Source organism: Anticarsia gemmatalis, chromosome 23, assembly GCF_050436995.1.
Source record: "Anticarsia gemmatalis isolate Benzon Research Colony breed Stoneville strain chromosome 23, ilAntGemm2 primary, whole genome shotgun sequence".
NCBI classification, from domain to species: Eukaryota; Metazoa; Arthropoda; class Insecta; order Lepidoptera; family Erebidae; genus Anticarsia; species Anticarsia gemmatalis.
Genome location: NC_134767.1, coordinates 6,986,624 through 7,000,082, shown reverse-complemented (window position 1 = coordinate 7,000,082; position 13,459 = coordinate 6,986,624). Strand labels below are relative to the sequence as shown.

The following is a 13,459-nucleotide window of genomic DNA, read 5'->3' as shown; positions in this document are numbered from 1 at the left end:
TTAAAGTATACGTTATGGGATGCAGGTAATTAGTAAGTAGAAATGAAACAAAGGAAACTGTATCAAACATAGGTTGTTCCTGACTCATATTAACGTAATACACTGCGGTCACGCTTCAATAATTTGTCATTGACTGTACATATACAACTCGTATTTTCCCTATAAGAATACTTTAATATGTATAACGTAAATAAAAAAAAATATAGTCTGACTAAGTGATTTAATTTCGAAAATTTTCCTCAACTTGTTATTCCAGATATAAAAGCGTGGTGCCCGCGAATATTCATCAGTCATTCGTGAGCATTCAAAGATGAATTTCCTAGTTGCGTTCGCTTGTTTGGTAGCCTCTGCCTCGGCTAAAGACCTTATATTAGGTCGTGTGGGAGGCAAACTTATATTCGAAAGTAATGAGACGGCCAGTCCAGCAATTTGGAAACAAATCAAAGTTGTGACAGTGAGTGCAGCGTTCCCTCTAGTCATCAGTCATGTGGCCGTCACTGACAAGAGAGACGACAAGAATGGAGAAGCGAAGATCACGGAAGGTGGAGTTGGGCACCAGAATGTCTCTATTGAGCTTAAGAGTCCCACCATCCTGCGAGGATACGACTTTGAAATCAAAGTGTTCGCTGACAAGGAAGGTTCGCAGTTCTTCGAAGAGCAAGACAATCAAACTATCGGTCAGGGTGTAAAGAAGCAGCCAGGTCAAAAGACTACTGATCAAGTAGCGCAAGTACCAGCAGTTCCTAAAGTGCAACACCCACACCCAGTAGACTCGAACAAGGATGTTAAGGAGCAGCAACGCCCGGGCCGTCACACTGGACAAGAAGAGCCTTCCCACCCCGCTGGGGACTTCGGCCACGTGATTGAAGAGTATAAACCAAAGAAGAACGAGGTACCTACCACCGAAGGAACTAGCGCTACTGAAAAGGGAACAACTGAAGTTGGAACGACCGAGTCCCGTGATGTTCCCACTACAGAAGCGATAGACAAACACAACAAACCAGCTGTCAAGCCCCAACAAGTCAGCCACCATGTCGGCCAGCAGGTTGGCCAACATGTCGGCCAGCAGGTCGGCCAACAAGCTGAACAAGAGAAGGTGAAAGTACTGCCTCTGAAGCATTAATTCAAATAAGTGTTATTTATTTAAATCTTCAGTATTAAGTTGTAGCAGTGCTAGTGCCGATTGTGATTTTACTTTTGTAATATTTAACAGCCAAATAAATAATTTTAATAAATAACTTGTACTTCATTATTTTAACCACTTCGATAGTTTTGTAATTAATTAGTTACGATATAAGGTCTAAAAAATGAATGCATCTCGGATTTAGTGTTCTCTTGCATTAATGATATTGGTAAAAAAGTTAAGTATGTAGGTAATATAATTTACATTAAAAAAACTATCCATGATTCTTGTATGTACCAAGATCATCAAGACCAAAATCCCATTAAAATTAACAAAACAACTAGACAAACAAAATAACAAACAACAGAATATACAAAAGACGCTTCAAATAATATTATAGTGGTCAGAAAGAGTGTATAATATTATATTCATCTACTTTTACAGGCGACTGTTCTAGTCAGAAAACCCAAGACAATATGAATGCTGATTTTCCTCTTCCTTTAAATTAAATTATAATTTCAGGCAAAAGGATGGATCCAAATAAAACCAACACATACATATAAACTTTAATAAACAATACAGTATAATATACAACCTGGAATGCTTAGATTACCGTGTCATTATAATATCAAAGTTTTGTACTTAACTACAAACTAGAGAGTTGACAAGTAGATAAACATATAGAAAATTCTTGCATATATCAATATTTTTTCCTAACACTTACATAAGTAGAAAAAATCCCGAATTTTTCTCCAAGGGTATGTACCCTTATAAAAATTAATTAGGTACTTAATTAGCTTTTCTCAAAGGCTAGTTTATTAATTTGCTCACTAAATACATTAAGATGTTTTAGAATCCTTCAGTCGAAATAGGTACAGTAGACCTTCCACTGGGGAAAAAATCGGGTCCCGCAATTTAAGGTATTGTCGTTTAATATGTCAAACACAGATTTAGTACGGACAATCCTTCTTAATTAATTAATTTAGGAAAAAAACAACGCTATAAATAGCTAGTGTGCAGCTTTCCTTAATAATATATTTTTATATGGTAACTAAGGTACCCATGTGTATTAAAACAAAAATATTGACATGGGTACTTATCAAATCTCCTAAGTCCTATTGAATATGTAGTATGATAATATTCTTAGTACATTATGTACTTTGTCTTTTACTTCTTAAATATATTGATTATTAAATTATTATGAATGTTTACATTGAGCATTATTCACATAAAAACAAAATTGAAACAAATAATTGACTTTTGCCCTGTTTCCGAGATACATTTAGCGGTAGTTTATCTATTCAAACTGTCATTTTTATATGAGATTAAATGCTATTGAATAGATAAACTACAGCTAAATGTACCTCAGAAACCGGGGGTCAATCTACAATATCTATTAATTATTCGTCATTTAGTTTAAGGTCTAGGCACTGGTTAAGTGTCTTTTAGTTAGACTTAACAAAGAAAATGGTTGGCATATAATGATTTCGAGACTTCTGTTCTTTACATGTAACAATTAAATACAGTATGAACGTAGCAATAAATCGCTACGCAGAAGAACACGAATATCACCTGCTATTCTTGCCTATGTCTTCCGCACAGCGACTTGTTGCTATGTTCAGACTATATGTCATTGTATACACGTACTAAGTATACGCGCAATGTATCTCGGCCGGCTTGAAGTTGCAACAGCTGCGCAGATGACATTTTTTGGAACCAAAAACGTGATGTTACAGGCGTTATATGCGCAAATGTTCTATTATGCCTAACTTCAAGCCGATCGAGATAAATGGCGCGTACCTTCTGTATTTACCTTTGTAACTATTTGACTCTTGCTGCCAGAATAACAACTTAAACTTAAATATAACAGTATTTTACATAAAATTATTATTCCATCTTTGGTTAACCATTAATTTACAGTAAAGGCACAGATTTATTTATTTATTATGTACGAAGTAATAATATATTATGATGTCATTTATTACGCACAGCCACCTTAATATGTAAAGGTTTTACTCAGAGTTAAATTAAATGTAGGCTGTTTTACATCAAATATAGTAAGCCCATTTATCTTTGTGTGTCTGAATATAGCAACGAGCTGCTGAAAATCTGTCTGTCTTAAGGTACCTACCTATATCTGCTTTTCGTTTTCTGCGCATCGGCTTATTACTATATTCAGACACATACAAAGTTAAATATTTAACTTTCGTTTTATGATTTCCTTTTTACATAAGTTTTGTTTGAGGGAACATCTATTTTCTTTTGTTTCGTTAACTCTTGAAACGAACCCTATTAAAGGCTTTTAAAGTTTTTAGGTCTATATACGATCGGAAAATCATTTAAAAATGACTTATAACAGACGTAAACTGTAGAGTAAATATCAAAATGGTTACACGTAACTTAAATAATGTTACTTTTTACGCCAATGTCAAATATATATCATATCAAATGATTTTACCTACCCTCGTTTCTCATAAAGTATCGGAACGTTCTCTTAGCCAGCGGTACTCAAGGCCTCTAGCTAACCTCTCCCTTATTCCGGGAGGAGACCCTTGCCTTGCAGCATTCATTGGGTAAATGTAATTTTAATAAAAAGACGTAACTATGTCTTATTTCGTGGGCGCGAAACTGCTTCTGTTTTCGTGTACACGACACGGCATCGTAAATCGTGTTCTTTTTCTTGTTAGGGATCCCGTGTCAACCAATTCTGTCAATCAATTCTTAATTTGTTAAATATACAAGACATTGGCGTCAAAAAGCTTAAAATCATTACCAAAATGGAATCTAATCATATTGCAGCAAGGAATGTACGGGAACGTTATCGGGAATGTTCTGTCTTCCATTGAGTGAGGTCAGCTCGATCACCACGAGGCAGCCAATCACATTAGCTCCACAGGACTCGAGCAGACGGGTGGCGGCCGTGATGGACCCGCCTGTGGCTATCAGATCGTCGATTAAAAGGCACTTCAGACCTGGTCGTACAGCGCTTTTTTGGACTTCTAGAATGTCCTGGAAACAAAAAACAAATAAGTAGTTTCTAAAGCAGTGAGCAGGATTCAGCGCAGACGTTAAGTGTAATAATGATCAGTCCATCTGAGCATGATATTGTTTTATATTGTTTAAGTATTTGCACAATACCCTATTAAAGTGTACAGAATACAGCCCCCGTGACGGTAACCGAAACGAACGGTGATATTTTGGGCGGACCAACGTGCTAAAGGCGTGAGACGAAGTTATAAAACAAATTTTCGGCAGAATATCTCAGGAGTAATATTTTTTTCCCCATCCAGGATTATTCCCTTGCTCGCTGCCGGCGCATACACAGTACACTTTCTGTACAAAAACAACATAAGCAAAAGCGGAAAGAAATGGAAATTACGAGGGACAAAGATCTTGTGCCTAGTATTGAAATGACACGGGCTTGCATGATTATCATTTTTAGCTGCGTGGCTGAGTCATTAAACTCACGTCAAGAAATCTATACCTAGTCAATACCTATCGTGGAACCTAGTACTTAGTCATCTGGTAAGTACTAGACTTTTGTGGTTAGAAGATAAACGCTGGATTTTATGACTGGACATCCCGCATCCTAGCTTAGACTCAAGGTTGACCACTGACCACGCGAAGGCCTAAATGTCTTGAGTTACTGTTTAACGTAAAGCAAACTAAAATGTAATGTAATTTCAAACTTGACCTGACGTAAGCTGAAGGGGTCCGATTTCTGGGTCTCGCAAAGTAACATCCACTTTTTTAAATACCTGTTTTTACTTAATGGCTACCAATGAATTGGATAGATGATAATTTGCTTGATAAATTGCATTGGAAAAGCTAACCCTGTGTTACTTTATTCTACTAGTATACTCGTATTTTTATTTTATACAGTGTCAAAGAACTCTAAAACAATACTTACAGATCCATATTCCAAGTCGTATTTGTATGAAACCACTTCTCCAGGCAGTTTCCCTTTCTTCCTCACGGGTAGGCATCCAATACCGAGCTCATTGGCCAACGAGAATGAGAACAGGAACCCTCGTGACTCCAGCCCCACTATCGCGTCTACGTCCGGGAATTTAGCCTTTATGGTGTCTGCTAATAAGCTCTGTAATAGCTTGCATGTTGGCCCGTCTGATATTGCTGAGAATATGTCCCTGTTAAAGAAAAATGTGTTATAAATCCATACTTCGAGTAGATATACAAATGCGGAAGAAATGTGATTGCAACATTTGAACCGGTAAGGGCTCAAACTTGATTAGACTACTTTTCTGACAGTAGTTTTATTCTGTATCAAACTTATTCATTATCAATTGAATGACTATGCTATCATAAATAATACTCTCATTTCGGATGCGATGAAAGAGCCGTATTTAAATGTTTGGACCGTATCAAGTAGCGTACTGAGGGGAAGGCCTAAACCTAACAGTGGGTGGAAAAGGGAAGATTAGATTGATAGATACAAAGCTAAAAGGCTCTACCCTGGCCCCGGCTCTAGCTACCTTTTGGTAGCTTCGTTAGAATTGTCAAGGTAAATAAATATTTCTGGTCTAAAAATATGTTGGCGGAAACTTGAAATGATGAAATGAGGAGTTATAACATTATACGGCTTCCCCTAAATGTGGCCTCTAATACGCAGTTCCTCTGTAGAGATCAAATGTCAAAACCTTGCGTGGTAACACGTGCCAGAACAGAAAGATAACAACGTTTGATAACGATTACTTGAGGAACATCCAAAATTTATAAGACATGCTTAAGATAACTTCTGTGATTATAAAAATGAAAAAAAAAGTAATCCAATTCGGGTTTTGGATATTATCGTTTTTTATCTGATTATCTGACTAGTCCTATAAGCGTGAATTACATAAATTATGATTAATGGGTAGGTTACCTATAAAGATTAAAAAAAAACAAGAAGCAGTAAAAGAACTCAAGTTCGAAATTAGGATAGTTCTACAGAAATATGAAAGCTTGAAATCTTAGTTTTAATAATGCGTCCCTACATTAAAGCAGAGAAAATAATTTAGATCATGCTGAAATCTTGATCATATTTTTTCAGTGTGAATTTTCTGGGGGCACGGAAGTGCCCCCGCAAGTCGAGCAAAAAAAAAGCGGCACGGCCGTAACATCCTTTTCTCGAAGCAATTCGGGCTATTTTTGACACCCCTATAATTTCGTAGTGGATAAAACAAGAAGCCTGGATTTTCAGCAACTAATCAGTCATTGTATAAACACGGTATATTTAAAATTTCAGTCAATTTGAACCAGTAGTTTAAGAATGACAACTTGTTAAAATTTTGAATTTTGTCACTCACTGATTCACTGACTCACTGACTCACCGATCATCAAAAGTCTAAGGTACTTCTAGCAGACTTAGAAGCTTAAAATTTAGAATACAAATAGGGTTTAGTGTCTTAATCATGGGAAAAATTCAATATTTTCTAATTTCGGTCCAGTTTTCTAAATACACCAACTGCAACAATAACTTTGTAATCCCATATAAATGTATAAGATTACAAGGTTACATTTGCAGTTAATGAATTAAATTATTATTTCTGTAGAAAATAAAATAAATAGGTGTAAACATGTATCTACTATATGAGACATAACGGGAGGGGGTATAGGGTGGGTAAGGGTGTTTAGCCCATGAAACTGAACAACATTCCCATAGGAAAATATGTTGAATTATGAAAAAAAATACGGCTTTCCATACAAATTGGACTTATGTTTGCTCTATTCGCTCTACAAAAAGAAGTGAGATGCCATCAAAAACATTCTGTAAAAACCTCAAGTCTCGCCGTAAAAAGTTGTGAGATCTATATAATACCAAGTCGATTAATCTATTTAGTCTCTACTTAAAGGACCTTCTGTCTTAAGTTATTACGTATGTTATTATCATGCCAATTTAAAAAAAAATACCTTTAAAACAAATAGATCGACTTGGTCATCGCAAGAAAACACAAATTCGCCATTAACATTTCAGGAGCATTAACTTCTCGTCGTGCTGTGTAGTGTGATACATACTAATAATCAAATCATGCGATGGCCAGGTCGGTCTATTTGTTTTAGAGGTATTTTTTTTTAAATTGGCATGATAATAACATACGTAATAACTTAAGACAGAAGGTCCTTTAAGTAGAGACTAAATAGATTAATCGACTTGGTATTATATAGATCTCACAACTTTTTACGGCGAGACTTGAGGTTTTTACAGAATGTTTTTGATGGCATTATAAGTTTTCGAATTTATATAACTCTAATAGAGACATCTAGTGACTCTTACGAAACTACCAATGACCAGTTCTAACAAATATTTATTCTAGTAGTCGATAGATGGCACTCCAAAATAATAACATTGCACATAAAACATATAATATCAAATAATAAAAAGAATATATTACCAAAACAGAATTCCTGGCTTTGGGAAATCAGGAAAACTTTTTATCTTTGTCTTCAATTCCGCTAATTTCTTTTCGTAATCCATCTCCGCAACGAATTGGCCTCGACTAACTTGTGATTTACTGAGTTATGGTCTATAATAGAAAATGAACACATAAGTACATTAATAAACATTAATTATGTCGCATAAAATATAACTTTTACTTACCTTTGGCGATATAGTTAATAAAAAACAAAGTAAATTGAGCACCTCACGTCCTGCTTGAGGTTAGAAAATTGTCATTTGCTAACTGTCAGATGTCAGCTGTATTGCTGTCAACAAAAGTTTTCAACAAAATTATTAAAAAACTACTATCTTTTAGTATCTCCGGTTCTAATATTTAAATAAAATATTCTTTTTGCTGTGGGATGTTAAATTACACTAAAATATTCTACGAACTATTTTATAAATATAGCTATTTTATTATTGTATCTAGCAACATCTAGCCTATCTATCAAGTGAGCGTTTCGTTTTCTGCGTTATGTCATAACTGTCATATTAAATTAAAATGTCAAATTCAAATTGGTAAACGATTTATTTTCATGAAAAAATATTAAATTAAATGATTCGACTATGAAGAATAACAGCAAGCTACGTACGATGTCGATAATTAAATAATCGCATACTGAACCGCGATAGCGTAATTATTGTTCGATACCGGTAATCATTTCCCGCGTAAAAGTGAAACTTTCGCCGCATCGTTAACAATAGCACAATGCTATCTACATCTAACATAGAAAGGCTAATTGCAGTGAAAAGGCGTGAGATAGAGAAGGAGAAAACGCAGCTGGGTCTTTCTCGAACGCCGCATCGAGATTCAGTAAGTTGTGCATTGTTTATAAACACCACCTGTTGCGTTATGTCGTCCTGGTAGGTTCCGAACGTAATATTGATTTTCTGGCAGTCTCAGTTGATAAGTAACGTTGTATTGATTCTGTACGCTGTCCAACGACATTCGGTTCGTCGTTTTAATACTTATATTCGTAGTTATTGTATGGTTTGTGTGTAGTTTGTTTGGTCAGAGTGTTGCAATGCAGTGTTATTTAACCGTGGTGTAATAAGATTGTAGTTTATTAGCCGGCGCTCAAAAAAGGTTGGTATTTACATTGTGCTTCATAACTTTGTTATGCTTTCATAGAACATATGTTTTGGTTTTGACATTGTTAATGTCTAAACAATCTGATGGATTTCTTAATATTGGTAAAAAAATATGTTTCAGAGAGAGTATTATTTAAAAAGTAAAGAGTTTATTTCATTTTGTACCTAGTAAAAACAAATAAGTATTTTGTAATTTATAATTTACCTCAAAAGTCTTTTTTTAAATTAATGTAGTACCTACCTATTTAAGTCAGATTATATTTGTTATTCAACCAATACATTAATTATTTTGTGTATTGTTTCATCATCATATTCTTTCAGTGAATTTACAGTTAATTATTTGGATCTCACCATTCCTTCAGTATTAAAAAAGCAAGAAATTGTTGAAATGTACTTAATGATAAAAAAATCCTTTTCTTCCATAATTAATCACTCCCACACAAAAATAATGTAATAAATTCTTAAAGACTACTCAAAAATTCAATTTCTCTGGCACCAATACTTCCATCATATATTTTTCAAACTCACATTAAATGCCAAGAGCTATTGATTAGACATCAGTAGTTCATTGCACTACAGCCGAAGTACTAGGAGCCCATAACTTGAGTGGAGTTTGTATAACTCATTGAGGTCAGACTTGTAAAGGAAAATAACTGACACAGTTACTTTTATTGTTTCTTTAGATGTATATCAGATTATGTAAGGCTGTTAAGACAGTGTTGGATTGTTTCTTTTCTACAGCATAGACTGTTGTTTAAGTAAGTAAAAGTGTGCCTGATTTACTTGAAAATATTCTATAGTAAGGCTAGATAGGTACCAAAAAAATTATAAACATCAAATGGGTAAGAATTATTTAAGTAAAAATATTATCAAGTAATTTCATAAAAAAATGTTAGTATGTTTTGTTTCTCATGTCTGGGTAGTGTCCCCAACGCGACCATGCTTCCAGAATAGCCTGAAGAGACTTTACTATATAACAACTTTCTAAATATAAAGTTTTTAATAAAATTTGTCATTCGTTCTTCCTCACATATGAGAAACTATCAGAAGATTTAAAATTTTTCTTTCTTTCCAGGCTTTTGAAACTAACAGAGAAAATGGCACAGAAAATGCAGACAAACATAAAAAACAAGTGAAATTCTCGGAGAACCAGGTTCTATGTGAGCACAAAGATGGTACAGAGGACAAGGAAGAAACACAACCACATACACAGCAAGAGATCGATGATTACATACCACCTGATTTAGAAAGATATATAAGGGTAAGTAAAGATACATTTTTTTAAAATAGTGTAGAGCTCTGGTTTTGGGATAGGAATGGAGAATATAATTTTTTTTTGTCTCTGGTATCAGGCTTCTTTTAGATGAGTATTTTTTTTTATTTCAAGTTCTGCTCTGTTTCTGGTTAGAAACTTAGTCAAATTGAAGGAGATTTTCAATACATTTTTTAATTTTCTATTTAATTTTCTAAGTTATGATTTTGTGATGTTCCAGGTTAGTTATCTTGGTTTTGATATGTAAGTAGTATAATTGAATTAGATTCTTCTGTTAGGTAATTCTTGGTAATACAGGGTGTTTCTCGTAATTGTATCTTACTATCTATTAACTAAAAGAGTGTGTGAGTGTCTTCTGGCTGTATTACGTTATTATGTAAAATATTAATATTAACAAATCTAACTCTTTTTTCAAGTCTTAAAAAATATACAGACCTACTATAAATACGCAGCCTAAACGCGTAGGTACTATGCTCAAAGGCCTATGAAAATCATTCGTTCTATAATGAACTAAATACTACTCCGAACAAAACGCCGTGCTATTTGAACGTGCACCGCCATACTTACGGTTACGTGCACATAATAATGTAATGAAAAAACGTACCGGTCTCTAATTGCCGTGAACTAATTTATAAATTGTAGCCAATTTATTAAAACCCATTCAATATGTATGAATTACTAGCCTGCTTAAAGAAATTGCTACTGAATTACGACTATTACCTACGCTATTTCATTCAAGTGGACTATTTGCTTCGTAATTGAAGAATGAGTCACACTAGCACATCAAAATATGACTATTAAACATACTGCATTTAATTTGTGTACTTATGCTGATAATAATAGTTTTTGTTTTATCAAAATCGGGTCAAAATTACCGAAGTTACAGCGTTATAAAGTTTCACTGCTTTTTTAAATTTGCGTTGCTTCGCGCGCTATGCGCTGACGTCACGACGCGACGGACACGCTTGTTCGACTGCGGGTGATGCGGAGTTTTGATTTGAAAAGTGATTTGCATTAAATATTTAAAGAGTCTGTGTATGTGTATGTGTTATGAATTTAATCATCGTGTTTTTTGTAAAATAAGTCTCCAATAAGATATCCTCGATCTCGATCGCCACGCACACAATCATCAACTAGACCCAGGTAAAGAAAGTTGAACTCGTATACTACTAATAATAAAATTGAAAGTTTGTTACAACTGGCATTACAAATAATGAGTGTTACGTACCTACCAAGTGTAAATTTGGAAAACATAGTTTTAAAATAATATTATGAAAAAAAAAATTGTCACCCCTGCCTCTGACTTTAGTCAGGTTGATGGCTATCATATGAACGCATGAATCTACTCTGTAGGTAGTCTTATATGATTGGGTGTGTAATGAGAACTTTTAATTAAACTAACATTTTAATTTTGATATTATTAGATTTATTAAACATGGGTTCTTTTTTCGAAACAAAAAACCAACGCGAACTCAACCGCCGCGCTCGACTCGCCGCCGCCTGTGAGGTCATTGAACTGCTCATTATATAGTATCAACTATTTAGTAGAAGTTCATTGCTAGGTAGGTATGAACATGATATGGCATCTTGATCTTGAGGAAGTGTTCAAAAGGCAATAAACTTCTATTTAACATTTGCGCTTGACAGTATCTGAACCGGGCTTTAAGTTTTAGATTAGGTGTCTTTTGCAAAAATATAAAACAGTTTACATGGTACAGAAAAAAACAATTTTTGGGGTGTTTTTTCACTGGAGTTAGTACACATAGGAACAATACGATATTTTCTAACCATTTTGTTTGTCCACTATAAGCAAAACAAATTATTTAAAGCAAAACCGCGAGAGCGCAACGAGCCTATGTAGGTATCGGCAAGCACTTATTATTCTGTGGTATCGGCAAGTACTGACGAAATAGCAGTGTCGCGAGATAACGTCACACGTCCGTGCGGCCGCTTCGCCGGAGTTTTGCGCGAAGGCCATACTTTGACGTTTAATATCTCGGTCATTGTTGAAGATACGAAAAAAATAAAAACAGATTTTTTATCCTTGAAGTACCTAGTTTATAAATATGCTCATAACAAAAATCATTGGTGTGACTCATTCTTTCTACTTAGTTATTCAGAAATATGAAACCTAGTGTTCAAGTAATGAGGTCGAACTACTAATAAAGTTAAAGAAAGTATAATGAAATTCAAGGTCTTTAATGAATTTTTAGTGCTCATGTATCAGATAATATTTAAATCAACTACTTACAATTTTCTTTTCAAAAGATCATTCAATACTAGCTGGAGAATATCATAGACATGGCAATGGAGAATGTTACCTAATTTTGATTTTTAGCACTCCATATTCTCGTTTAAAAATAAAAAATACTGGTGAAAGAATTACTTCGATACGTCAATTAGTTTTCGATTTATAAGTAAAACAAGTTGTAACCGCACGACGCTAGCTCTCGGTGACGGTGTGACGTCACTCTACACTTGCTCAGTCTAGCTCACACAGTCCGCTTGAGGTCGCGCGCTCGGTGCGTTGAAATTATTCCTAAATACTTTTAAAAATGTTCAATTCAAATACTAGGAAATCATATGTTGTGCCTAAATGTAATTTAATATTATGTAAGTAAGTACATAAGTAATAATAAATAACTTCATCTTATAATGAAACAATTTCTAACCGTATTGATCGCCAGTTTATTGATTTTACTGTGGCAGGAAAAATGTAAAATCGATAAGTACTTATACGATTATTTCGGTTAAAAACTGTTTCATTATAATATGCAGTGATCGTAAATATTTATCTAACATTATTACTTATTATATATATGTATAATATACTAGAAGCCGCCCACGACTTCGTCCGCATGGAAACCCTTCCCGCGTAAATCCCGATCCTTCGAGAACTCGAGGATAAAAAGTAGTCTATGTGTTATTCTGGGTCTTCAGGTATATATCAAATTTCATCGTAATCGGTTCTGTCAAATTTGCGTGTAAGAGTAACAAACATCCATACATACTTACATACCTACATACTTACATACATACATATACAAACATACGTACATACATACCTACATACATACATATACAAACATACGTACATACATACCTACATACTTACATACATACGTACGTACGTACACACATACATACGTACATACATACATACAATGACATATGTATGTCATTGTATGTATTACTTATGTACTTATGTATGTACATATTATATACATTCTCACAAACTTTCAAATTTATAATATTAAGTAGGATTTCGGATGCAACAAAACCTCTATTTGTTTTACAAATAATTCGGAACCATTATTCCATTTATTTTAGGTACATTATCCGATTGCCCTTTTTAAAATCCTTTATCCATTTTATTAATCGAATAGTATTTACTATTATTATAAGTTATTTTATACATAAGCGGACGAAAACACAACAAAATACTACGCAAGCTATTACACCTACAACAACGATTGACGACTTAATACTAAGCGGGACGCGGCCCGCGCGGCGCGGTAATGTAGTATGACGTCAC

At 34.3% G+C, this 13,459-nt stretch overlaps 3 protein-coding genes across 4 annotated transcripts in view; 2 read left to right on the top strand and 1 right to left on the bottom strand.

Annotated features, from left to right (window-relative positions):
• Positions 1-274: 274 nt before the first annotated feature.
• Positions 275-1,261, top strand: LOC142983210 (uncharacterized). Its single transcript, XM_076130102.1, has one exon. It carries the CDS (start codon positions 311-313, stop codon positions 1,121-1,123), a length of 813 nt encoding a protein of 270 aa, XP_075986217.1. The 5' UTR covers positions 275-310; the 3' UTR covers positions 1,124-1,261.
• A 416-nt stretch (positions 1,262-1,677) lies between these two features.
• Positions 1,678-7,825, bottom strand: Aprt (adenine phosphoribosyltransferase). Its single transcript, XM_076129802.1, has 4 exons — positions 7,722-7,825; positions 7,516-7,647; positions 5,034-5,271; positions 1,678-4,132 (listed from the first exon to the last, which is right to left on the bottom strand). Exons 2-4 carry the CDS (start codon positions 7,596-7,598, stop codon positions 3,908-3,910), a joined length of 546 nt encoding a protein of 181 aa, XP_075985917.1. The 5' UTR covers positions 7,599-7,647; positions 7,722-7,825; the 3' UTR covers positions 1,678-3,907.
• Positions 7,826-8,058: 233 nt separating this feature from the next.
• LOC142983024 (uncharacterized) overlaps positions 8,059-13,459 on the top strand; it is a 32,813-nt gene continuing 27,412 nt past the window's right edge. The window contains exons 1-2 of one of the 2 annotated variants that reach the window (XM_076129797.1): positions 8,059-8,373; positions 9,727-9,912. In XM_076129797.1, coding sequence (XP_075985912.1) covers positions 8,269-8,373; positions 9,727-9,912 — 291 coding nt within the window. In that variant the 5' untranslated portion in view covers positions 8,059-8,268. Of the gene's footprint in view, positions 8,374-8,395; positions 8,647-9,726; positions 9,913-13,459 lie in introns of those variants that run through there. The other variant, XM_076129800.1, reaches the window with a different exon arrangement.

What these genes read in the sequence shown, in the direction of transcription:
- LOC142983210 (XM_076130102.1), top strand. Translation starts at nt 311, where the DNA reads ATGAATTTCCTAGTTGCGTTCGCTTGTTTGGTAGCCTCTGCCTCGGCT.
- Aprt (XM_076129802.1), bottom strand. Translation starts at nt 7,598, where the DNA reads ATGGATTACGAAAAGAAATTAGCGGAATTGAAGACAAAGATAAAAAGT. An exon ending in AAGCCAGGAATTCTGTTTTG is followed by an intron (nt 5,272 to 7,515) that starts GTAATATATTCT and finishes TTTCTTTAACAG; the next exon opens with GGACATATTCTCAGCAATAT. An exon ending in ACGACTTGGAATATGGATCT is followed by an intron (nt 4,133 to 5,033) that starts GTAAGTATTGTT and finishes TTTTGTTTCCAG; the next exon opens with GACATTCTAGAAGTCCAAAA.